This window comes from Vigna unguiculata, chromosome 8 (assembly GCF_037176805.1).
Source record: "Vigna unguiculata cultivar grain cowpea cultivar isolate G323 ecotype 2 chromosome 8, ASM3717680v1, whole genome shotgun sequence".
Classification (NCBI taxonomy): domain Eukaryota; kingdom Viridiplantae; phylum Streptophyta; class Magnoliopsida; order Fabales; family Fabaceae; genus Vigna; species Vigna unguiculata.
The window spans coordinates 36,963,380-36,989,268 of NC_140799.1; the positions used below are offsets into that span (position 1 = coordinate 36,963,380).

Consider the following 25,889-nt stretch of genomic DNA (forward strand, 5'->3'; position numbering starts at 1 on the left):
ATAACAACTTCAGCTTCTACATCAATTGAAACAACCCAGTTGACAAAGTGAAAGATAAATATCTTTTTGGACAGTTTAGTTGCAGAGAAACTTCAACATGCACTCAGATTGTACAAAGTTGTTTGTTATAATATCTTATGCAACAATTCATTCTTCTAGATTCCTGCAATTTTTAAGAGATTGAACAAGTAATTTCAGTAGTTGACGAAAAGACAAGGAAAAGTGAACTAAATAAATAGTCCTACACTTTTTTTGCAATGAATCTGTTTTTAACTACTAAACGAAAAGAATAAACTATTTGCTAAATGAAATATCGATATACAGGAAATTTCATTATTTCAAGAAATTTTAAATACGTTGAAACACTCTTAAAAAATAGCTTGACAAAAATACAAAGTCTCACTAGTCACATTTAGTCATTTAGAGGACTAACAAAAATAGAAAATACCAAAACATCTAGAAGCTTCTAAGATTATATATGGTGTTATATTACTTGAGGTACTGCACCTGAAAAAAGAAAGAAAAATCTGTACAAAAAGATTGAGATACTAAAACCAATTTCAATGAATTGTGAAGAACTGGGTTATTTATTTAATCTTGATGTAATCAAATTCCGGAAAAGCAAATTAAACTATGGTGAGTGTAAATGTATGCAGGTAGCAACAGGAGAAGAAAGAAAGAGGAAAAACTATAGATCCCGCCACATTTTAAAACTTGAAACCCTCTCTAACTAATTTTCTGTTCCATTGTTTCTCCGCAACAACCATGTTGCGCTTCTTCTTCTCCGTGGCTCTCTGGTTTCTCTGCCTCCTCCCTCACGCCCTCCCCCACCCCTGCATCGGCGTCACCTACTCCGCCCCAAGCGGCTCCTCCAACCACCACTCCCAGGAGGTGGAGCGCATCTCCGGTGGCCTCCGGCAGCTGAAGGCGAGATCGCTCCGGCTGGAAAACGCGGACCCGTCCATCACCCGGAGCCTCCTCTACACGAACACGACGCTCTTCCTCACCATTCCCAACTACATGGTCTCGCAAATCGCCCAAAACCGCTCCGTAGCAGAGTCCTGGCTCTACACCCACGTCGTCCCATTCTATCCACGTGTCAAAATCACCACCATCTCGGTAGGCAACGCCTTCCCCGACGTGCACCCGGAATCCCTCAACGACCTCATCCCGGCAATCTCCAACGTCCACGTGTCTCTCCGCGTACTCGGCATCCGCAAGATCAAGGTGTCCACGTCATTCTCCTTCGTCACCGCCCTGTCATCCCCGTTCCCGCCCTCAAACGCACAGTTTCAAGAACCCCCAGGGGTCACACTCTTCGGTCCTCTCCTCCAATTCTTGCAGGATACAGATTCCTCCTTCTTGATCAACCTCTACCCTTACAACCTCTACCGTTTGAACCCCGAGATCCCCCTCGGCATCGCGCTCTTCCAAGAATACCCCTTCAACTTCCGCGACGACTTCACCACCGGCGTCCGCTACCGCAACCTCTTCGACGTCATGGTCGACGCCGTTGTCTCCGCCCTCGCTGTCGCCGGCTACGAGACCATCCCCCTCGTCGTGACGGAAACCGGCTGGCCTAGCTTTAGCAACCTCGGCAACGAGTTCGACGCCAACCTGGGCTACGCCGGGATTTATCTGAAGGGCCTCGTGAAACACCTGAAGTCCGGCATGGGAACGCCGTTGCTGAAGGACGGTGTGCGCGAGGTTTTCGTGTACGAGATGTTCGATAAGGACGAAGGAACAGGGAGGAGTTGGGGGGTTCTCTACGCCAACGGAACTGCCAAGTACCGCGTGGATTTCTCCTCTTCCTCTCTTGCTTCTTCGCCTGTTCGCGTGGCGGTGATCATCGTTTTCTTGATTTTCGTTATTACGTGACTTTGTTATCGGTTCAGTTGTGCTGTTTTTGTTGTAGAATTTCTTCATGCAGAGACTGACGTGGGGATAATTAGATTTGTTCTTGCGTTTTGTGTTTGTTGATTACTTCTTTTGTATGTCATCATAGAGATTGTTGTATGAACGCTGATTTCTCTTTAGTATTGTGATACAAAAATAATACTTTTTACACCCTTTTAAAAAATAATATCCCGATAAATTTCCTTTAACAATATAAGAATATATAAAAATACGATACATATAATTAAAATATTAATGTTTTAAATATAATTTTACGTGTAAACTTTTTATTGTAAAAAATATTCATTTTACGTTTAAAATAATTATATGTTTTATTATTTATTATTTATTTTTTATATAGTTTTCACACTTTAATTGATTTTTAAATTAATTAAAAATACATACCAATTTTATTTAGAATTTATCTTCCAAAATTACCATCTAGCTACGGTCTAATATTTTGGGCCATATACGTGTTTTCACAAAAAATGGATCACTCTATTCAAATAAAATTGATTAACAACTTCCTAAACTGAGTTTAAATTTATGTTTATTGAAACGGATTCCCAAGTCTGACCATTTAGTTTTTCAAATCTGATATTACAAATGAAAACAGTGATGAGTTAACTAATTAAGAATCAACAAATAATTTCAAGTGAAAATATACTAATCAAATGATTTGTAGAAAATATTGAGAGATTGATGCATGACAAAAACGCAAACCTAATTGACATTAAAGTGTGATGAAGTTTGTACAAATATTTAATGAAAGGATAAGGATTGAGATGTGAATATCCAGAAGAGAACATAGGACAAATCCAATGCATTGTTTGACTATTTCCAATATATTTAATTTAATACATTTAAAATAAACTTTTCTGAATACGAAGAATTAAAATAGAATTTATTTCAAAATGTAGAGATTAAAAATATAATTAAATATATTTAATATTTAAATTTAATTAATAATTAATTATTTATATTTAACTTTTTCTTTTACATTTTGTTTGATGAATCGTTTGCAAATGTCGTATGTCAACAATTGTTAAAATCAAAAGAAATTTAAGGAAACATATGAGTTCAATTTTCACACATGATAAACTTATAATTTGACACATGATATATTCAATAAGTATTAAAATTTAATTAAATTAAAATCAGATATTAAAATTAAAATAAATTAAAAATTGAAATATAGGATCTAATATTTTATTTTAAAGTTTAAATATGTATAAACACGTTTGAACGAATTTATCCTATGAATAGATACTTTTAGGAGAACTTTATTTGAGAATCATCTAAGAACTCCCTTGTCAGTTTTTATTCCGGAGAAGAATTAGATTTCATTTTTAAAATTATAACTAAAAATACGGAGGTACCAAACAAAAGAAAAAGGAGGTTCCTTTTCCTTCTTATCTTTTTTTTTAAGGAAAAAGAACTTCAAAAAAATTAAAGAATTATTTTGTTTTTTATATATACTTACTTCTTAAATATATATATATAATAATAATAATAATAATAATAATAATAATAATAATAACAGTAGTAATATAATAAAAAAAATTGACAGCACATATCTCCAGAAAAATTATATTTTCACTCTCTATCATCCTTTGACCGAAAATGACATGTGATTACAATATCCTTAATATGAACAAATGGGAGATGCAGAGAATTAAACCTTGTAAAAAAACAAATCAATAGTCGTATAGTGTAGGATATGAAACTAAAATCCAGCTTCTATGTTCTTCTTTGCAGTTCAAACTTGTCAAATATAGGATCCGGAAGCAAAAAAACTCTTATTCCTCTATCACCAACAATCAAAGCATCCATTTCAGTGCTGATGACACTTTTTATGCGGAATCCCTTCGTTTCTATCACATTCCTTTGTCTAGAAAAAAACTCATTCCCTTTGGAAGAATCTGCATCATCTCTGCAAAAACATAGATCATACATTGGTTCCTTAAGATGGAAGTTCTTAAGTATGGTATAGCTAAAGAGGAATCAGCTATTGTTTTGGAGGGAAAGAGATTGTTTGTTTCTAAGATAAAACCTAGTATAAGACCAACAATTTTAAACATGGTTATAGAATTAATCAAGGAGAAATTAGAAACTGGAACATTCACATATTGTTGATAAGAGTGGTAAGATGTCTGTGCTAACTTAACTAAGCACTGAAACCATCTGGGAATTCACATGAGATAAAAGTAAGAGAAGGGTAGATTCTTTCAAAGTGAGGTTTAGATTCCAAAGAAACAGAATTTGAGATCCTCCTTTAATCATTATCCATGATAACTAAAAGGAAAAAATAAATAAAATCAGAATACCTCATCATCAAGGAAGACCAGCCTCTAAAGCCAGCAGAGAGAAGATGATTGATGGTGACATTTTGGTGTTCTCCATGCTCTCTTGATAACAAAATTATGGACCATCCACCAGCTTGAAGCTTCATGTATAATCTTAAAACAAACATGCGTTTTAAATTCTTTGCCTCTATGATACAATTGTCATTGCTGTTGTATCATGAAAACCACATCAAAAGAAAACCATGTCAGGTTACTGCTAAAAATATGTGCAGAGCTGATGAACAACTTAAAAATACATAACGAAAGGGTTGCATAACAGATGCAAGTTGGAGTGACAAAAAATTTGCATAAAAATTTTGAACACCATAATTCCAGCTGGTCATGATTCAATTTTTATACCATCAACAATTGAGGAACATAAAGGTGAGTTAAGTAACACAATAAAAGACAAAGTTCATCAAGATTGAGATTACATGTCACTTCAAGAATTTCCCAGCAAAAGTATTTCTTCAAAGAAATAAGAATTTCTCTTACAAATACCCAAAACTGAACCAATAGATGTAAGATTCCTTTCAGAGAAATTATGGCCTCATACACAGGGAGGATAAGGTGGATGATAAGATTACCTTTGCAGCAAAGTAGAAGAATGAAGATTTGGGGAAACGATTCCATCTATGTCTATCAACACCACATCAAGATCGTCATCTGATGGTTGAACAGAGTTGAAATAGTCCTCCATTACAGATTTGGTTGAATCCAAGTCTCTAGCATATTGACCTCCCTTGATATACCGTATGGCAAGGTCCTTGCAGAGGCTAGGAAAGTTATGTTCTTCCAAGTTATTGAGCTTGGCATGCAGAGAATAAACCTTGCAGTAGTTATACTCGTCATTTATATTCCGAAGCTCAGTAATTCCAGCATGACTACTTTGACAAGATTGCAGCATCATTGCCAGTGAAACCAACAAAGTAATTAATAAAAGTCCTGCAGCGGCTAATGCAGAAACAAGGATAGTTGCAACAATGGATGTGATGTAGAATCCTGATTCCAGCACAAAACTGCTCCTCCTCAACTCTGTAACAGGGAAAGAAATAGGATAAATAATCATCCAAATAGTAAGTTGAAGTGACAAAGCTTCTATTACATACCAGAACCACCAGAGAGAGTGTGAGCAGAATACATCTGCTCCATTTGATGGCCATAAGCAGACATAACTTCAAGCTGCCGCTAATATCAATTCTAAAATCCAGTTAAAGCAGCACCCACCAACTGTTTGCTTCAAGTACTAGAAATCAAAGGGGCATCCTGAAAATTTTGAGTGATATCAGGTCCAACAACAGTGACAAAGATGATTGCTAAGCACTCCACTTTTGACATAACCAAAACTTACAAGTAAATACAGGGAACATCTTTTCTTTTTGCTTTGTTTCTATCCCTTCCCAAGTTTTTTGACAATGAAACATTTTAATAGAAAGGGATGAGGAGACGGGGAAGAAGCTATCACTCATGAGCCCAAATAACTGTTCAACAATTCCCCTTTCTTTTTCCATGAGAATTTCCCACCACTGAATCACCTGATCCTATAACAGAATATAAAAACAACCCTTTCAAATTAAAGAATATAAAATAAAACATTCAGCGGGCACACGATCTGGGTATCCACAAGCTCCTAACCAACCTGGCTTCCGATCACACAGAACGCAACAAATAACACTAATCGGCTCAAAACAAAGATGAAAGAGGGAGTAGAAACTGACCCAAAGAACGGTGTTTCAGTTTGTTGCATCCCAGTTAACTTCAAAAATCAAATCTTTTCAGATTTCGTCATCTGAATGTGTATTGTTAAATTGGTGATTCGGGAAGACAGTGAGAGAAAGTAGCACCCAAGAAAGACATTATGATACGCAAAGTGAATCATGGAAGGAAACAATTGACTGAAACAATAGATAGATCAATAATTCCACAGGAAGGTTATTTGGACATTGTAATGTTTAGTTTATTCATTTATTAAACATGTCTTTCCATGTTTGAGGAGAGAGATAACTTGGACTAAGGAGGAGTGAAGTCACTCTAATATAATGAGTCTTCTTTTCTTTATCCTTTGTTTGTTTTTGGTCGTTTAAACAATTAAGGTGTATAACCAAACACAGTCAATTACCAATCAAATTGTAACACTACTTCAAATTGTTTTCATACTCTGTCATTTTCCAGAACATGGGTGTACCCTTCTGAAATCATTATTCTGTTCTATTCTATCCACCGAATAGCGTAATGAAAACGTATTCACCAATTTAAGCACAACACAACTATAGTAAAAGAAAGTGAGGAGAATATTGGGATATTTAACATTAGGAGAAGTGTATTAAAACGCTAACCAAATTTTAAACACAAAACAAAGTATTCAGAGGATTAATTTACTATACGAGGTTGTGAGAACGTGCGATATATTGTTGAATAGTTGCATTCACCTCTGAAAATGAGGGACTCAGCCCCACTTGGCACAGGAGTCAGAATGGTGTGGGGTTAAAGTTGGTAGTGGCTAGCAAGATTCCAGATTCCGAAGGCCCACTTAATAATTAAACAATAACAAGAATAATAGTAAAATTAATAATAAATAGATAAACTAAATAATGTAAAATAGTGACGTCGTAGCTTGGAGCAATCAAATCAGAAGGCAATCTGAAAGACAGATAGACAATGCTTACCTTTCTCAGTTAAAATTATCAACTAATATTCTCCTTTATCTCTAACATAACACGCTTTTAAGATTTATCATTTAAGAAAACAAATTAAGCACAACGAATCTGAATTAATGAGTAATAGTAATGTTGACTATTTAAATTTTACAAAGTCAACCTAACAATTTTCATATACACACTATATATATATACATATAAATGCAAGTAAAATACTTTAGAGATTTAAAAAATGGCCATTATGGACTCCATAGAGTGATATACCCACAACAGGAAACGGGGCAAAAAGCTAATATTCAGGTCTTTATGTATTTCATCAGACCTGTTATTATTCAGGTCTGGCACTTCAAACTCCTACAGTACAAGTTCCGATTGTTACAAAATCCTTGATATCATTCTATACCAAAATGGTTTTGTAAAGGGAAGTTCATGTCCTTTCTCTCTTTTTTCAAATGGAACATCTTATTTTAGACTTCATATATCAACTAATAATAACCACATGGTGTGAATGGACGGCGAGGATGCAAAATTGTCTTCCCAAGAGTCTCATAAACTAATTGACAAATCAGAAAACTGCTTCGATCACTTGTTTACTAAATATTCGATCCATTCACAATGTTCACCACATTTTCTACTGTTCTGGCCAATTCAACAGCTGCTCCAACATAAGTGTCAGGTGTTAACTTCAACAGATTCGTCTTTGCTTCTTCTGGAATATCTAAGCCTTCAATGAAGTCTCTTATGCTCTCTTTGTTAACGGCTCTCCCTCTGGTTAGTTCTTTTAGCTTCTCATAAGGCTCGGGAACACCATATCTTCGCATAACCTAAATAAAATTTGCAAAATGATTATATTAGTACAAATTTTTAAGGGAATGACAACAAGCAACATTCATTGAGGAACAACTCATTAAACCAATGTTGCAGCGGCTGGAGATGAAATCAACAAGAAACCAAGTCTCACGGGTTGCAGCATCATTCCTACTAGTCAGTATTTCAAAATTGAAGCACGGACTGCACAAACTACTGAAAATTCAACAAATATTTGTACAGTAGAATAGGGTGAAAAATAAGGAAAGGGTCGAGTGGAGGGTGGACCTCTAAAATGAGGGAAGGCCGAAGGAATAGAAGATATCAAACAACAGCTAGAAAGGTGGATGTAGAAGCAAAGTATCAAGTGAGAGGATATGGAAATAATTGCTTGTAATTGTGTATTGTACTTTTATTTATTTATTGAATAATAAAAAAGAATCAATAATTTATAGTGAGAAATATTTGTTAAGATATTTTCCTATTTGATGTAATCAAATCATACCTTTATTACTCTCCTCTTCAAACTTGAAATCTAGGGAATGGCACTTTTAGGACTGTGGGGAAGAGTTAGGATAGTTAGAAATTTAGAGTAGTGGTGCCATGCCATAAATAAATAGGCAGAAGGGAAGGGAATTCATTAAGATCTGTTATCATCTGCAAATTGAGTATCATCTCTTTTTGAAGGAAAAACCTTCAGAGAACGGTTCTCTCTCTTTTGTTCTGTTCTTTTCCAATCAATCGAGAAATACATTCTCTCTTTCCTTTTCTCTGTTTTCTATTCAGAGTTCCAAACAGATAACAGCAAATCTAAGACTGAAAGCAAAAACTGGCACATTGATCTTCTACAAGATTTAGTATATCTTTAATTTTTTTTGTGCACAAACATTTTAAGGATTATATTTCTTTGACATGTTTAGGCAACATTTAATTCTTAGATACAGATTGAGCACGCCTTTCTTCTCCCAAAGCACATTAACTAGAAAACTGTATTATCTTCAGAGAATGAAGTTAAAAGAATAATTTACTTCTTTTGTTCTACTTAAACTGTATCAAGTAAATAATGAATAGAATTCAATATAAAATAAAAAAGATTAAACTAAATAGTAATATAAAGCCAGAAGCATATACTTACAGTCTGTATTGGTTCAGCAAGCACCTCCCAGCACTGGTTCAAGTCTTCCCTCAAGCGAGCTTCATTAACCTAGAATTAAAATGTTACAATAAACCTCAATGAAAATACCAAAACCTACTATCTTTTCTCTAGATTTAATAGAACATCTGAGAAACTTGCTACATAGTTATGAAAAGAGTCAGTGACAGGAACTTTACATGTTCATCCTTCTTATAGATAACAACATACTATAGGTGAAACTAACAGTTGAGATAACTAAAACACATCATCTAATAATGTTGTATTTCCATTAGAAAAATGATAATTATGCAATAGTAGGAGAAAAGCAACGTAAATCCTATGTTGTGCTAAATACCTGAAGCTTCCCCATTCCTTGAAGTGTGCTTTTGTAGGCAAGAAGAGAATGACCGATACCTATAGGGATGTTCCTTATGACAGTTGAATCAGTCAAGTCCCTCTGCAGAAAAAGAAAAAAAATGACTATAGCAAATAACAATTATTTCCAAGAGCTATCACAATTAGACTGTAATTGTCACTAAATTATGCTCAAAGATCAACAGATTAAAACAAGGTTTCTGAATAGTAAGATTTTGAGACAATGAAAAGTAACTTCGAAATATACAAAATTGTAATGTTCAATAGATAAAGCAACTTAACAAGTCTCATAAAACAGAATTATGTCATGTCAGTTCCTGAAGCCTCTATTTTGAAATAATGGAAACAGAGCAATGAAACAGTTGAATAGAATTCTTGCACTGAATGAGACTGATTAATAAAGTAGGGGAAGATAAGTTCAACAGTTCTCCTTCAATTCATTTTCATTTAACAATTAAAGCTTATATAACTTTTGAACATATTTCTTAAAAATTGGCGAAAGAAACTGAAAAGAAAAAGAAAAGAATATTTTAAATCATCCTTTAGTATAGATGAAATTCCTTTTAGAGTAGATAGCCAAATTGCACTATACATTACAATATCTCAGCTGTGTGTGATGGGTACAGAAAATTGTAACAAAAAAATTCCAGAAGATATATTAGTAAAATCCTCTTGACATCATAGTTTAGAATAATAACAATTCCAGAAAAAAAAAAAAAAAAAAAACTACGGAAGATCTTGCCTGCCAACGTGAAATCGGCAACTTCATGCTCAGATGAGACAGAACTCCATTAGCTACACCTAGATTACCTTCACTGTTCTCAAAATCAATAGGATTAACTTTGTGAGGCATAGTTGATGACCCAATTTCCCCAGCCTTAGTAATCTGCATAAAGAAAATTCAAAAATGGAAAAAAAAACATCATTTTTGCTCTGAACTATAACACTACCCTAGTTATAGCTACTACATGAGAAAACTCACCTGCTTAAAGTAGCTCAAAGATATATAGCCCCATACATCTCTATCAAAGTCAATTAATATATTATTGAACCGAATGAGCGACTGAAAAAGCTTTGCCATGTAGTCATGGGTTTCAATCTGTTAACAAAGTAGAGTAATATTATCAGCACTATACATTAAGTTATCATTTCAAGGGATCAGATGATCGTTAAATAATACTTCAACTCAACTTTGATTATGAGTACTCACGATATTGTTATAACAATAGAGCTAAGCAAAACAAAATCGAGAGCCATTAACAATCCACAAATTTTTTCAAAACAATGTAAACGGAGACATACCAATAACGATAACAGACGTCTACAAATTTTATATGGCTGCTGACAGCCACAAGAGTTTTTTATTTACTTTTAAATAAATTGCATAAATGTGGCAAACTTCAACAGGTAAAAAATTTAAAATAAGTTAAAAACATACCTGAGCAACGTAAGGATTAAAACTTAATCCAAGAGAATGTACAAACTGTTCGGCAACCTGAGGCCAGTTAACATTGGGATATGCAACAACATGTGCGTTGTAATTTCCAACTGCACCAGCAAATTTCCCCAATATCTCAATCTGAGATAGATCCTTCCTTTCTCTGCTTAATCTTACAGCAAAGATAGCCAGTTCCTTGCCCAAAGTAGTTGGTGAAGCTGGCTGGTGAGTAGGCAAAAAAATTGCAAAGTTCAATCATGACTGCTTAACAATGAAGAACTAATAACTGATAGAGTGAAAGAACTATAAACACTAATGAATTGCAAAATAGAAGGGAGGGTGAGAGGAATAGGTCGTAGGTTGAATTCTTCTGCTAACAAAAAACTAACATTATTATTTGAAATAGCCCAAATGCACAAATGAACATACCTGCCCATGAGTCCTAGAAAGCATTGGAACATGTGCATTATCTTTAGCCATGTCACACAAAGCTTTGATTATTTTATCCATGACAGGAAACATTACAGAATTGATTGATTCCTTCAGCATCAAGGCATGGGCAAGATTATTTATATCCTCAGATGTGCAAGCAAAGTGGAAAAACTCAAGCACCTGCAAAAGGGTTTTAGAATAACATAATCCATCAGAACTAAAGCAGAGCATAGCCTAGCAAAAGAAACACACGAAGTGAACCTCAACCTTAGCCACTTCAGCATTGGATTGACATTTCTGTTTCAAGAAGTACTCCACCGCTTTGACATCATGATTTGTGACCCTCTCAATGTTTTTAACCTCCAAGGCATCATCAATACTAAAGTCATCAATCAGGCTTTGTAGGAAAGTCTTGGCACTCTCACTGAAACTGGGAACCTCAACAATTTCAGGAATCACAGACAGCTGCAGCAACCATTTTATCTAACAGGAAACAATAAAACAAAAGTTTGAATCAACATATCCAACGTTAGAAAACAATAACACCCTGAATAAAAAGTTCAAAACAAAAAACAAAAAAAAAGAGTTCTTTAATCAAAAGGGTCTCAAGAAAGAGGGGAATCACAAGAGAATACCTCAACAAGAACCCGAAAGTAGATTAAGGCAGATTCACTCAAATAAGGAGACAGTTCCTTGACTTTGCCCCAATAACGACCATCCAATGGGGACAACGCCGTCAAAGCAGAGAGTTCAAAATCATCTGATTGGAGTCCAAACATTTTGTGGGTGGAGGTGGGTGTGTGGGTGCTGAGGATGGCTTTGCAGGAGCAAACTCTGGGAAAGGAAGAAGGGAAAGAAGCATAGGAAAATTGAAGAGGGTTGTGTTGTGCTGAACTTTGAAGTTTGGTTCTAAGAGGGTTGAAGCTCCCAAGTTGGGCAGCGCTAGAGAGTGCCGCGAACTCCATGAAAGGCTTTGGAGGAAGAAACGCGAAAACCCCTCACGCAGTCACACTCAGACTCTCTTCTTCGTCTTCTTAGGAAAACACACACAAACACTACACAGCAATTAACAAATTAAATTATTCACTAATGCTGTTAAAATATACTTTGAATATGTTTTTCTACCCTTAAGTAAGTTTTTAATCCTTAAATAATAGTCTTGTTTCTAAGAATTACTTTTGGATGAGAATGATTTTAGAAATATTTTCTTTAATGATGTGCAAAAAAAAAAACTTAATTAACCTTTTATTTTCAACTTATCGTTTTTAAATTTAACTTCAATGCTTTTACAAAATAACAATTAAAAATAAATTTAATATAAACTATTTATCTCATGTTTTGAAATCATTTATTTATCAATATAAATTATATATTTAAAAGGTATATGTTTTATATGTTAAATATTTGTCGTGGAAATTGTACAAATTAAAATACTAGCATAACCTACACAACAATTTTATATTTAAAACTATGAGTTTATTGTAAATTTTAATTATATAAAATAAGTATATACTTGTACAACTCATATGCAAATTCTTAGCTTTATTATTCTATACATTTATTCCTAATCAGTCTTAATAAATAAAGAAATACTGAGCGACCTTTGAAATCTTGAAAGATTAGAAAAAAAATAATCTGGAAGGCTAAATTATAGGTCTGAAGTGGACTTACAGATAAGGCCCAAAATCATCATAGCCTGGCTATTCGCTAAAACAAGAGTACGAATAATTATCCTAACATACAATTTTATGTGTTAATCCACTGAGTGAGTCATTAATTAAATGTATAATTTTACTGTTTTTTAGACAATTTTCGAGGTCAGTCAGCTATAATGCTTAAATCGAGCTTTTAGAGAAGTAAAAAAAAAAGAAAGTTACCGCAAAAGAGTTTATAATGCTTAAATCCATAAAAGTATGAGTATAAGTAGTTAGTATCGAGTGAATATATATATATATATATATATATATATATATATATATATATATATATATATATATATATATATATATAAAATAAAAAATAATAAAAATATAATAGAAAGGTAATGATAACCGAATATATTAATGAACTTGGGTTGAATGAGTGTAGTCCATCCAGTCTTCATGTTTAGAAGTTTGGACTTATAACTAAATATCTATAATTGTTTTTTTATCGAACATATTCAACGAATTCAACTGTAGTTAATTAAATAAAATCTTTAAACTTTTCAAGTAAAGCGACTAACTGTAATGTAAATATAATATAATAACTATGACTTGGAGTTTATAAATAATAATGTGATAATTATTCTTAAGATAATTTATTATAATAATATAATATAATATACAAAAACAAAAGGTGATTAAGTGGTTATAAAATACCTAAAGTATTTTACAAATATATTAAATACATCATACAGTATTTTAAGTATAATCTATATCTATATTTATATATTGATTCTCTTTTTTCATATATATATATTTTTTTTCAATCTTATTCTTTAATTAACAATAAAGTTTTATCATATTTAGTTCTATTATTTATTTAATTCAATTTAACCTCACTATTAATAGAAAATAATTATTCTATACAATTCAATGAATTTTCTGAATTTTATCATTAAGATACAATATTAATAAAACTTAAAATTAAATAATGACATTTTGATCCACTTTTTATCTATCGCTTCAATTATTTTGTAATTATTTATTTTAAATTTTTCTTTTAATAGTGTGATGTGATAATTTAAAAATGATTAGAGTGATAAGTTAAAAGTGAATTAAAAAAGTGGATAAAAATATCATTATTCAAACTTAAATTAAATCTTTGTAAGAGAATGAATAACATCACTCTCTATCCATTTTATTCGATTATCCCTTAACAATAACAATTTTATCTCAAGATAAAAATAATAATTACAATAATAGTTTTATTATATAATAATTACAGTAATAGTTTTATTATATTTGTAGTTCAATTATTTATCTAATTCAATTTAACCTCTATCTATAAAAATTATTTTATTCTATAGAGATACAATTTGATGGTTTTCTGGAATTTATTATAAATTATAAAGATATAATAGAAATAAGACTTAAGTTAAATTCCAGTAAAAGAATGACACCACTACTAACTTTAATCCTTAATATAGTAATTTTATGAGTCTTGGAGTTGTATTTGGATTCTTAATAATCTCCGAAGTCCCTTACTAAATTACACTCTTCCTCTGTCAAAATCAATCATGACCACGAGTAGCTCAATTGTGTCATTCTTATACCTTCGTTACACCATATCTAGGATTCCCAACACAATTGATAACAACTCCTCATGAAAATTTATAAACACTTATGTCATGATTTTAGAAACTGGGATGTAAAGTACTATAAAGGGCTTTTTTTTTTGTTGATTTTAAATAAAATTTGTAAAAATAGGTTCGTTGAAATATTTTTTGTAAAATGGGGTGAAATCGTCAGGGTAGAGGATAACACTAAAAGTGAAGTCGTCTTTCATCCACCGGTTATTTTTTTTTTTTAAAGGTGAAATCGTGCTGTGGGAGGCCGATTTTTATTCATATGAAAAGTGAAGTCGTCCTCGTACATGACTAGTTTACTCTTCAATTTTCTTTTTAATTTTAATGTTGAAGTTTTAAATTTTTATTTTACTTTATTGATGCATATTTAATGGCATCCAGCTTTTTATTTGTGATATTCTCTTATCCAGCTTTTTATTTGTGATATTCATAGAGAATTAAATAAACATTGAATGAAAATCTTTGACAACTGGTTTTAATGTATATTAAGTACAAATTGAAAAATGTCAGGATGACTTTAATTTGCATTTAAAGGAAATCGTTGCTAGTCAAGACAATTTAAATTTTGCATTTAAGAGGAAGGTAAAATAAAAATTTAAAACTTCAATGTAAAAAGAAAAAAGTGAAGTTTCATGTAAGAAGACGACTTCACCTTTTTATAAATAGAAATCGGTCTTTTAGAGTACGGTTTCACTTAAAAAAAAAAAAGAATAACATGTTAAGTGAAAGACGACTTCATTTTTAATATCGTTCTCTACCCTAATGACTTGATCCATTTAAAAAAAAAATAATCAATGAACTCATCTTTACACATTTTAGTTAAAGTCGATCCCAAAAAAACAAAAAGGCCACTGTAAAGCAAAAACGAAATATACAAGATACAGGAAAGGAAATAATATTATGCTCCGTAAGATATGCCTACAATATCACAAAAGTGTGACAATTTTAATAATTTAGGCGGAAACATCTAAGTCTGACCTAGGATTATCAGTTCAAAATGTTATCATCGGCACTGTTTTTTTTTTTTTTTCTCTTTCTCGAAAGAACACGACAATTTGTCTTGGATATCTCGATTGCTTGGTGGGATAGATGCTGCATTCATATTTTATAACTATAAGAATTTTTTGCATTAGAAATCTAACTTTCGTGCTGTTTTCAACACAACTTTCAGCCTAGTATGTGTAAGCTATATGCACTTACATTTTAAAAAGATCTTTCCAATAAATTCAACAGGATAAGATCATAAAGATAAACATGGTATGTGTATGCGTCTTCCCTTTGCAATTTACGTACACTTTTGAAATATTATATATTTAATTCCTTCTTTCAAGTTAAGTGCATATTGATTCAGTACAAGGTTGCCACATTTTTTTGTTGTAGTTAGAGATTACTTTAGTCTTCATTCATGTGTGCAGGCTATTGAAGTGGGAAATGGTAAATGGCATGGTTCAGTTGGTGGCATAGTTTGTGCACCCATTGACAAGGTTTGGAGCTTGGTCTCTGAAACTAAAAGACTACCTCAATGGATGCCAATGGTGGAAACATGCACCGCTCTGGCCGGAGATGAAGATGAACCGGGTTATGTTAGATTAGTTTCAGGTTTCATGTTTCCTCAACAAGACGGAGAAAGGTCATGGATCAGGGAGAGGTTGATTTCGATGGACTCATCATCGTATACCTATGTTTACGTAATGGAAGCTAGCAATGTAGGTTTAGATGGATCTATAAACTCACTAAAACTAGTTCATTATGGCGATCAATCAACTCTTATTCAGTGGTCTTTCCAGATAAACCCTTTGGAAGATGTATCTGAGGACAGCATAGTGGATTATCTTGGATTTCTGTACAAATCTTGCATCAATAAGATCGAGGGTGCCATAGTATCTGCTTCAAGAAATGTTTCACCTGCATAGTGAACATCGTTTAGCTTCTTTTCAGTTCGTATACATGAAAGTGGGGTCAATCTTCACCCTTTTCTTTCTCCTTAAGACAAAAATTTCGAGTCATAATTGAAGTAGAAGGAGTCAATTACACACTCCTTCATGTACTTTCTGCACAAATTAGTTTTTCAAAATATATTACAATCTTGCAGGGGTTCAATTACTTTGTTGTTGGACTGGTTTGGATAATTTTGCTGTTGAAAGTCATATAATACAGTCATTAACATGTTTCTAGTGTGATTGTCTCAACTATTTTTTTTTATATATAAGTTATGCGAAAGGGCTCTGTGTCATTTTCTCAGGGCTTCAACTTGGGGTGTGGCCAACTGTTTACTTGTAAAGGAATTTACTCACCTTATTCTGTGAAAGAACTTCCTTAACTTCAACATATGAAACATTGTGCCCTTTCATGTCCTTTTAGTTCAGAAGTTCTATGACTTACATAAACATTTACGAAGACTGAATAATAAAAAAAATCAAAGTGCAAATGATATCACCAGCAAAGAACTAAATAGTCTTGCAATTAGTGTGGTATAAAAATTTTGTCTTTTACAAAATGTCATGGTTTACTCCTAAACCATGTGTGGTTGTGGATAAACTTCATGTTGAACAGACAATAATTTGTCTTTTACCTTGTTATTCCCCTATTTTTAACTCCTGGGTCCCCTTTTACTTTGCTTACTGAATGAAGGCAATTGAACTATTGGGTAATATGCTTAATGCGTTGGTTGGTACCTTTTCTTCTGTGTCTGCATTTAATCTTGCAGCATACATATCCCAATGCAAGTGGCTGTGTAATGTGTTCGTTTTAACTGTTAGAAAGGAGATGGCATCTCTTTCAACCAAACTTCTTAGTTCACATTTCAAATCTACACAAGAAAACAGTTAAAATCCCTTAACCGTGAATTGATTACCAAATATGTGAGGTATGAAGATAACCCTTTTAGCAGTGTTGATGAATCAAAATCTTCAATTCCAATCTTAAGAGTTGGGAAGGATTGAGCATTATTTAACAACGCCAAAAATGTGAGATTTGAACATCTTGGCATCGAAGTGATTTTAATGAAGTACAAACGCAGCATCTTTTGACAAACAATCATAAAAACCACATTGAAAAAGATGCGCCATTTGAATCATTTAGTTGGTTTTGACAGCACAAGATTGTGCGTGTAATTGTCTGTGCTCTCCTTACCCTTTGAAACATCCAATCAAGGGTGAAGTGGATGAGCTGAAAATCATAGCCCAACCATAAAAATTTCATGTTGATGACATGTTAAAGTCTCTCTCTAAATGTGAATCAATGAATCATCATCACCCGCTGCGGCAGTTCAACAGTGCATGGTGTATCTTCTGGAAGAGAGGATTAGACCTTCAACATGGGAAAAAGATGGGTAAGAAAATTTATAAAACATGCTTTTGATAATTAGAAAAAGAAAGTATTTTTAGCTGAGAAGTATTTTTCAATTCAGAGGGTTTCTGTCGGCTGAAAATAACATAAATGTCTTACATCGAAGTGGACAACTAAGAGCGACATTGTGTAGCATGCAAGAAAACTTTGTAACGCTTAAAATACATGACTAGCATTATTTTATAGTCACCTACCTCTTGTAAAACGACATAGCATCATAGTTTGTTCCATTATAAGGTTGCTTGGTCCTGTGTTAGTATTCAAAAGAAAGGAGACAAACAAGGGCCAAAAGTAAGAATTGAAGAAACACACAAAACAAACACATTAACTTCTCAAGTGAATGGAGTCACGCCTTCTGGCAATTTTTCTGGTGGCTCTTTCATTCTCACCATTTGTTCAATCCTTGGTGCGTCATTACAAGTTTAGTGTAAGTACTTCCTATGTGACAGTGTCCAACACAAGTGAAAATTACTGAAAGTTCTACTCTTACGATAAAAACAATATCATAAATCATGATTAGCAGTTAATGTTGGTCAATGTGACAGGTGATCTTGAAGAATACCACAAAGCTTTGCTCCACGAAATCATTGGTCACAGTCAATGGACAATGTCCAGGGCCAACTCTCTATGCAAGGGAAGATGATACTGTACTTGTAAGGGTCACTAACCATGTTAAGTACAATATTACAATCCACTGGTGAGAATTTTTACACCTAAATAAATAGCATGAAACTGAGAAAGTTGGCAACAGAAAAATTTACTGCATCATAAACTTTGAAACATGACAGGCATGGAATCAAACAGCTTCGAAGTGGATGGTCTGATGGGCCAGCATATGTCACACAATGTCCGATTCAGCCAGGGCAGAGCTTTGTGTACAACTTCACCATCACAGGTCAAAGAGGCACACTTCTCTGGCATGCACACATCACTTGGTTAAGAGCCACAATGTATGGTGCCATTGTTATATTACCTAAACGAGGCATTTCTTATCCATTTCCCAAACCAGATAAAGAAAAGATAATCATTCTTGGTGAGTTTCATGATATGATAAAATGTATTTTGTCTCTTGGACAAAATTGGCTTTAATATCTGTTTTAAAAATATGAAATTTAATCATTCTTTTGTATTAACTTTGATTTTTATAATTTGCAGGTGAATGGTGGAAATCAGACGTTGAAGCAGTGCTGAATCAGGCTGAAAGTTCTGGTCTTCCACCCAACATATCCGATGCTCATACCATCAATGGTCATACAGGACCACTTCCTGGTTGCAATTCTAGGGGTACTGATATTATACACTAGCTATTTCTTTTTCAATAATTTAATATTAACAACAATGATATTCGTTACTTTTTATGTAAGTTTTAAGAATGTAAAACAAAAATTAGCTATACTATAGTATCAATCATGTTATAGCTAAAGTAAAAATACAAAAGAGAAAGAAACAGTTTCAGGATGTTTTGACAGATGGTGAAATACAGAGCTTAATCAAACTGTGCAGGTTACACTCTACATGTCGAAAGTGGCAAGACCTATCTTCTGCGCATCATAAACGCTGCCTTGAACGATGAACTCTTCTTCAAAATTGCGGGGCACAAGCTAACAGTGGTTGAAGCAGATGCATCCTACGTTAAACCTTTTCAGACAGACACAATATTCATGAGTCCTGGCCAAACCACCAATGTTTTATTGTCCGCTGACAAAGGTGTTGGAAAGTACTTAATAGCAGTTACTCCATTCATGGATGCCCCCATAGGCTTTGACAACGTTACTTCCATTGCTACACTTCGCTACAAAACCACACCACCTTATCCCACAACAACTCTAACCACCATTCCTGCACTGAATGCAACTCCTTTAACAACTCACTTCATTGATTCCCTAAGAAGCCTTAACTCCAAAGAATACCCTGCAAGAGTTCCATTAACCGTTGACCACTCCCTTTTCTTTGCCATAACCGTTGGCCTTAACCCATGCGACACGTGTCTCACTGGGAGCAGGCTTGTGTCTGCTATTAACAATATCACCTTTTTGTTGCCGACAACATCACTTCTTGAAGCACATTACTACAACGTCAGGGGTGTTTTTACAGATGATTTCCCTGCATACCCTCCTATTGTTTTTAATTATACTGGTACTCAACCGGCAAATATTCAGACCAATAATGGCACAAGACTGTACAGATTGAATTTCGGTTCAACAGTTCAAATTATTCTCCAGGGCACTGCAATGATAGCTCCTGAAAATCACCCCTTTCATTTGCATGGCTACAATTTCTTTGTCGTAGGGCAGGGGCTAGGGAACTTTGACCCAGAGAAGGATCCATTAGCCTTTAATCTTGTTGACCCAGTTGAGAGAAACACAATCGGGGTACCCAATGGTGGATGGGCAGCAATCAGATTCAGGGCAAATAACCCAGGTAGTTTCTGATCACTTTCTGTGTTTTTGTTTGTGTTTCAAAAAGTTCCCATGCAATTATTATGCATAATTATGACAGAGACTAAATAGTATATCAGCATAGAAGGTTTTACAGTACCGATGAATCGGAAATAACTGTATATACAGTGAGTTTGTTGATATTTGTAAAATCTATTACAGTTACCATACGTGAAAATTAAACTTTGTTATCAACATGTAGTTCCTGTTGCCTAAATTGATGTTTATAATGTGTGAACTGTGAAGGTGTTTGGTTCCTGCATTGCCATTTAGAAGTACACACCACATGGGGACTGAAGATGGCATTCATAGTAGACAACGGCAAGGGTCCCCACGAGTCCACGTTTCCACCTCCCAACGACCTTCCAAAGTGCTAAAGTTTCTGAAGAAAAAGGAACGAAATTTGGAATCTGAGAGACAACGAGAGTGTACATTATTACACTGGAGAGGTGATGTCACCACCCAAGGGGAACACATCAAGTTGTTTATGGCAGTTTGTGAAGTTGGATTTGTAGCAGAAATCAATAAAATATTTGCTGTAGATAATTCAAAGCTGTTTTTTTTTTTTCTATTGTCAGTTTAGGGGTTCACAAAATGTGATGAATGTGGTTGATAAAACTTCGAATTGTTGAAATGGATTTCTAGAATTTTAATGTTGTTTTTTTTAATATGTTCAACTTCAGCACCATCTTTTGCATCAAAAGAAAGACCTTTGGGATTTCGGTAGTTTATGTTGGCAGCTTTTGCTTGGATGGCAGAAAAAGACAATAAAAGAAAAAACAACGCGCCAGGTAGGGGTCGAACCTACGACCTTCTGCTTAGGAAACAGACGCTCTATCCACTGAGCTACAGGCGCATCTTTGAAATACTAAAGTACACTTTATAATATAATAAATATTAACCATTGACTGTAACCATGCAAAGATTGAAAAGATTGAAAAGATTAGTCTTATGCTTCTATAGATTTTTTTTTGCTATTTGATAAACTAAATTATAAATTAATTTGACATGCTTACACGAACAAAATGGTTTGATTCTTGAATTTTATACTTCATATGAATGTTTTTAACATATATCTGAAAATCGTACAAAGTATATAAGTAAAAAATAGTTTATAAACAAGATGACAAGACTATTAAATGTCAAAATAGAAAATATTATTTTTATCTAAATGGAAATTGTACTTTTCCGCTAAAAAAAGTTTGTATATTTTATTATTTTTACCCTTGATTATATTTAAACATTTTTTGAGTATGTGATTAAGAATGGAAATAGAAAGTAGAAAGTGTGCCACTCTAATCCCAATCTTATTACCTTAACAAAAACCCTTAAATTCTTTCCATTCTCTCTGCTTTAAAATCACTACACAACCACCAAGAAATCCAAATCTAATTCCTTATCTCGTTGGATACCCTGATTCCTACTCCTACTCAATAAGTAGCACTCAGTTTCCAATCTATGTATATATACATATACATGTATGTGTTTGATACATGCATTAGCTTTTAAAGTTTGCTTGGTCACCAAGAAACGACAAAGAGAACCTGTTTCCAACTTTTCCATTGTTGATTGTAAATAGCCTCTCTTTTCTTTATTGGATCTTAGCTTTATGCATCATCTTCCTCTTAGCTTCTCAAAATTTTCTCTCTTACCGTGGACCTCACCTTTGTAGGATCATCACCTTAGAAAAACCTTATTTTCTTTGGTGGGGGTGAGAGGTTCTACCTTATTCCTGGTTTCATCCACAAGACAGCAACATCTGTGTTGTTTTAGTTTCAGAATTTCAGAATTCGTCATACCCACACACCAAAATTCTGGTACAACATGATTTTTCCAAGATTTTGTACGAATCTAAAAGGTATGGCTTTTGTAGATTCTCAACTTTATCTTGATCATACGCGCAAAAGATTCTGAAATCTGTGTGCACCTAGTGATTCAAAGCTCTATAATTTCTTCTTGTTTGTGTTTCTCTCCTGTGTTTTACGAGCACCCCTTTCGATCCATCACTTTAGGGACTTAATTGAACTAAAGTTTTTGTATGGTTGTGGTTCGAGGTATGGAATTGGAAACCCTGTACCCTCCTTGTTTTATGCCAGATTCAAATTGGTTTGTGCAAGAGAGCCAGAGCACAGAATGGAGCAGGGAAGATAACAAGAAGTTTGAAAGTGCCCTTGCTATATATGACAAGGACACCCCAGATAGATGGTTCAAGGTTGCAGCCATGATCCCTGGGAAGACCGTGTTCGATGTGATCAAGCAGTATAGGGAATTGGAAGAAGATGTGAGTGAAATTGAAGCAGGGCGTGTTCCAATTCCTGGTTATCTTGCCTCTTCTTTCACCTTTGAGCTTGTTCACAACCACAACTATGATGGTTGCAGAAGAAGGCCTGCACCTGTCAGAGGTTCTGATCAAGAGAGAAAGAAAGGGGTTCCCTGGACTGAAGAAGAACACAGGTGAGTTTCTTTCACCGATTTACACTTTTTGAGGTACTTCAATCTCTGTAGTTTTTGGTTCCTGTACTTGATGATTTCGGTGTTGAATTGCAGACGTTTTCTGATGGGACTTCTGAAGTATGGTAAAGGGGATTGGAGAAACATTTCTCGCAATTTTGTGGTGACAAAAACTCCCACCCAAGTTGCTAGCCATGCACAGAAGTACTACATAAGGCAAAAGGTTTCTGGAGGAAAAGATAAAAGGAGACCAAGCATCCATGACATAACCACTGTTAATCTTACAGAAACTGCTGCATCAGATAAGATCAAGTCTCCGTTATTTAACGTGTCGCCCATGAATAGTTTGTCAAAAGTCCAGTTGGACTGGACTAGCCACTGCAATGATGGATCACTCATGGTTTTCAACCCAAACAGTGACAACTTGTTTGTGTCGTCTTCGTCTGATATCACTTCCATGGCCCTGAAAATGCAGGGACAGGATCTCTATGACTGTGCTTTGCATGAGGCTTATGCCAAGGTAAAAGCCCCAGGTTTCGGCATGGCTCCCAGAGACTTCAATAATGAAGCTATTTTCGGTATTCACGCACTGTAGTCACAGACAACCCCAACAAAATTCCACTGGATCAGATCATTGTTCTGTAGGATTAATGTAGATGACCTGAAGCTAGCTACTTAGTTCATGGTTATTGATCATCATAAAAGAAACAATCATGTTCCAGTGCTAAACAATGAATTTGGAATGGCCTTCTTCTTCTGAAGTTTTCCTCTTTATCTTTTTAGTCACAGTGATCATGTCTATTTCTTTGGAGACCCAATCATATGATGTACCATTCAGGCATGCTATGTCTCAAAAGCAACATGACAAACATCACAAATTATTGAATTCTATTATCACACTCTGATTAACATAGGTTCAGATATCAGAACCTTTCATCCTTATCCAACAAGCCACAGATATAGTAATAATGTTATGTATCTGCTTGATAGGCCTTTCGAAGGTAAAATCACTCAACATTAGTGAGATTTGAACTGAACTCACGTAACACAGATTGATACTATCTTCAACTCAAAATTTTAATTTTTGTGGGTTTTAGAATGAGATTGTTATCAAGCATTTGGTTTGTGTGAGCAATAAGGGCAAGTTGAGCATCACTTTACGAGTCGAATCCGAGTTTGCATTCCACTTTGGCAGAATCCCATGCTTGATTGGGTGAGAATATAAATAAGCAGATTCACGTAAGCATGCACCAATGCGGTTCACACTATCACAGTGAGCTTTTATTTATTTTGATTCTCAGCCAATCATCTTCTCCCTTTTCTCTGATATTTCTGTGCTGGCCAATCTCTTTTTCGCTGGTGGCATCACTTTTGTGTTTGCGTTGTTCCTTCTTTTCTTTTGCTGGTCTCTCCAACCATCATGCTTTATTTTGATTCTTTGTTTTGCTTGAGAACCCCATAGCATATTCTACTCCCCATGCACTATCAACACATCTTTTACCATACTAAGACTTTAACCTTTAAATCTACTTTTCTTCCTCTTTAATTCTCACTCGATCAATCAAACATGGAGGTAATTTCTCATATTATAAGTAAATTTTATCGGGTTAAATTAGATTTAAACTTCACTTCTAACATGATATCAGAATTTTTATTTTTAAAAAAATCAGTTTTATGAAATTGAGTTAAACTTAAACTCTAATACTCCATGGTATTAAATATTGTTATCGGATATTTACTTTATAAAAAATTTGTTTTGGAAGGTTAAATCAAATTTAAACTCCACTTTTAACGTTATTTTGGATCATAATCGTCTAAATTTTAGAAATTAGAAGACTAAGCATCCAATTAAATATTATTATGAAAAAAAATATTAAGCCAAACTATTACGAGGAATAAAGCAACCGACCTTAGACTAAATTGCAGATTGGGCTCTTCAAGTTCTGGAAGGACTATATTCATCAGTCTTCACGAGAATAAGCATATATATCTCAATTCCAGAGTTTAGATTAGAAATGTTTCTTTTTTGATTTTCTTCAAATATTAGTGGTACTAGGAGTTTTTAATTCCAAAATATTCTTGACTTTTTTTGAATAATAACTTAAAGTTATACCAATAGATTCTACGTCATTTCTTCCAAGTGTCTGTCACTACCTATAAAAGGAATGAACATGGCATATATGCATAAAACAAGAATTAAACCATATTATTGAGGTAGTCATTTTTACGGAATTGATTCTTAGAAATATAAACAAAAATAACTGCAAGATGCTATAAACCAACTAGCAAAATAAGAGCAATTTAGTTTAATTATTTTCAACAAAAGTATTCCTTTTTGTTTTTCATATATAATATACAATGTTTAGTAAATTAATAGAATTATTACTCGTATAATAGTTAAATTCATTGAACTTACTATACTTGGTATACTTTTGTACATACCCACTTTACATCTATTTCATTTGCATATTTTTCCTCCTTTTTTTAAATAAGATTTGTAGAAAATAACTTGTAATATTACTCGTGAACAAAGAAATAGCACATATTATTTAAGTATTTATTTTTATGTAGCTGTAATCTATAAATATTTTACGTTATAAATCAATTATCACGGTAATAAAAATCAACGTGTTATGATATTTTTTTCCACTTTTGCACAAATAAAACTAAATTATATATTTAATATCTACAAGCGAAAAATCATGAATGTTTTACTAAATTAATTTTCATATATTTTTACCAATCACATTAACTTATATTTATATGTTAGTATCTCAAGTCAGGGATAATAATAAGAGAAATTGTCCATTTTAAAGTTTGAAATTAAGATAATATTTAAGGTTAATAATAAGAGGAATTATCCGTTTTCAAATTTGACATTTCTGTCACAATTTTTTGTAAAAGGTGTTTTGAATAGGTGGAAAAGAAAAATATATTTAAATTATCATTGACCTCAAATTTAAAAAAAAAGTTAAAAGAAAAAACTATTAATCATATAAGAAGATTGTATAAATAAAATTGCGACAACATTCTTTTGAGAAAATGTTAGCAAATTCTAAAAATTGAATACAAAGATAAATGAAAAGTGGCATGAATAAAATACAAATAATTCGTGTATTAAAGAATCAATAAAGTGTTATAAACTCTATGATCAAAGTGTTATGTATATTAATAGTTTTGTCACTTGTGCATTAAGCTTTAAAGTAGCTATGAAATCAAGTTTACAAGCAAATGACATTTTAGAATAATACAAATACACCTAATTCTTATGAAGCCAC

The 25,889-nt window shown here is 33.5% G+C and overlaps 4 protein-coding genes, 1 non-coding gene and 2 pseudogenes across 6 annotated transcripts; 4 read left to right on the forward strand and 3 right to left on the reverse strand.

Moving 5' to 3' along the window:
• The first annotated feature begins 552 nt into the window (after positions 1–552).
• On the forward strand, positions 553–2,064 carry LOC114195130 (putative glucan endo-1,3-beta-glucosidase A6). The gene has a single exon (XM_028085521.2). It carries the CDS (start codon positions 766–768, stop codon positions 1,876–1,878), a length of 1,113 nt encoding a protein of 370 aa, XP_027941322.1. The 5' UTR covers positions 553–765; the 3' UTR covers positions 1,879–2,064.
• A 1,410-nt stretch (positions 2,065–3,474) lies between these two features.
• Positions 3,475–6,275, reverse strand: LOC114193121 (uncharacterized protein At2g39920-like; annotated as a pseudogene). The gene is made up of 6 exons (XR_014984177.1): positions 5,960–6,275; positions 5,593–5,782; positions 5,351–5,507; positions 4,829–5,276; positions 4,224–4,409; positions 3,475–3,829 (listed from the first exon to the last, which is right to left on the reverse strand). The product of XR_014984177.1 is annotated as an uncharacterized protein At2g39920-like (transcript).
• Positions 6,276–7,122: 847 nt separating this feature from the next.
• On the reverse strand, positions 7,123–12,145 carry LOC114194684 (uncharacterized). The gene is made up of 9 exons (XM_028085048.2): positions 11,721–12,145; positions 11,353–11,568; positions 11,083–11,265; positions 10,654–10,875; positions 10,198–10,314; positions 9,958–10,101; positions 9,196–9,297; positions 8,841–8,909; positions 7,123–7,722 (listed from the first exon to the last, which is right to left on the reverse strand). Exons 1-9 carry the CDS (start codon positions 12,048–12,050, stop codon positions 7,492–7,494), a joined length of 1,614 nt encoding a protein of 537 aa, XP_027940849.1. The 5' UTR covers positions 12,051–12,145; the 3' UTR covers positions 7,123–7,491.
• A 3,406-nt stretch (positions 12,146–15,551) lies between these two features.
• On the forward strand, positions 15,552–16,287 carry LOC114195131 (lachrymatory-factor synthase-like; annotated as a pseudogene).
• A 1,684-nt stretch (positions 16,288–17,971) lies between these two features.
• Positions 17,972–20,828, forward strand: LOC114193664 (laccase-4-like). Its single transcript, XM_028083549.2, has 6 exons — positions 17,972–18,149; positions 18,268–18,419; positions 18,511–18,755; positions 18,878–19,006; positions 19,226–20,143; positions 20,407–20,828. The coding sequence occupies exons 1-6, from the start codon at positions 18,063–18,065 to the stop codon at positions 20,535–20,537; spliced, it is 1,662 nt and encodes a 553-aa protein (XP_027939350.1). The 5' UTR covers positions 17,972–18,062; the 3' UTR covers positions 20,538–20,828.
• Positions 20,829–20,943: 115 nt separating this feature from the next.
• On the reverse strand, positions 20,944–21,016 carry TRNAR-CCU (transfer RNA arginine (anticodon CCU)). The gene has a single exon. It is a non-coding gene; the product is annotated as a tRNA-Arg (tRNA).
• A 467-nt stretch (positions 21,017–21,483) lies between these two features.
• LOC114193665 (transcription factor DIVARICATA-like) lies at positions 21,484–23,502 on the forward strand. Its single transcript, XM_028083552.2, has 4 exons — positions 21,484–21,731; positions 21,833–22,018; positions 22,215–22,614; positions 22,708–23,502. The coding sequence occupies exons 2-4, from the start codon at positions 21,985–21,987 to the stop codon at positions 23,204–23,206; spliced, it is 933 nt and encodes a 310-aa protein (XP_027939353.1). The 5' UTR covers positions 21,484–21,731; positions 21,833–21,984; the 3' UTR covers positions 23,207–23,502.
• Positions 23,503–25,889: the final 2,387 nt, after the last annotated feature.

Excerpts from the sequence above, each read along its gene's own strand:
- LOC114195130 (XM_028085521.2), top strand. The coding sequence starts at position 766 with ATGTTGCGCTTCTTCTTCTCCGTGGCTCTCTGGTTTCTCTGCCTCCTC.
- LOC114194684 (XM_028085048.2), bottom strand. The coding sequence starts at position 12,050 with ATGGAGTTCGCGGCACTCTCTAGCGCTGCCCAACTTGGGAGCTTCAAC. Across the intron at positions 10,876-11,082 it reads TTTCTAGGACTCATGGGCAG|CCAGCTTCACCAACTACTTT; the intron begins GTATGTTCATTT and ends CCTACTCACCAG. Across the intron at positions 8,910-9,195 it reads AAGGAATGGGGAAGCTTCAG|GTTAATGAAGCTCGCTTGAG; the intron begins GTATTTAGCACA and ends TTTTAATTCTAG.
- LOC114193664 (XM_028083549.2), top strand. The coding sequence starts at position 18,063 with ATGGAGTCACGCCTTCTGGCAATTTTTCTGGTGGCTCTTTCATTCTCA. Across the intron at positions 18,420-18,510 it reads TACAATATTACAATCCACTG|GCATGGAATCAAACAGCTTC; the intron begins GTGAGAATTTTT and ends GAAACATGACAG. Across the intron at positions 19,007-19,225 it reads TCCTGGTTGCAATTCTAGGG|GTTACACTCTACATGTCGAA; the intron begins GTACTGATATTA and ends CAAACTGTGCAG.
- LOC114193665 (XM_028083552.2), top strand. The coding sequence starts at position 21,985 with ATGATTTTTCCAAGATTTTGTACGAATCTAAAAG. Across the intron at positions 22,019-22,214 it reads ATTTTGTACGAATCTAAAAG|GTATGGAATTGGAAACCCTG; the intron begins GTATGGCTTTTG and ends TTGTGGTTCGAG. Across the intron at positions 22,615-22,707 it reads TGGACTGAAGAAGAACACAG|ACGTTTTCTGATGGGACTTC; the intron begins GTGAGTTTCTTT and ends GTTGAATTGCAG.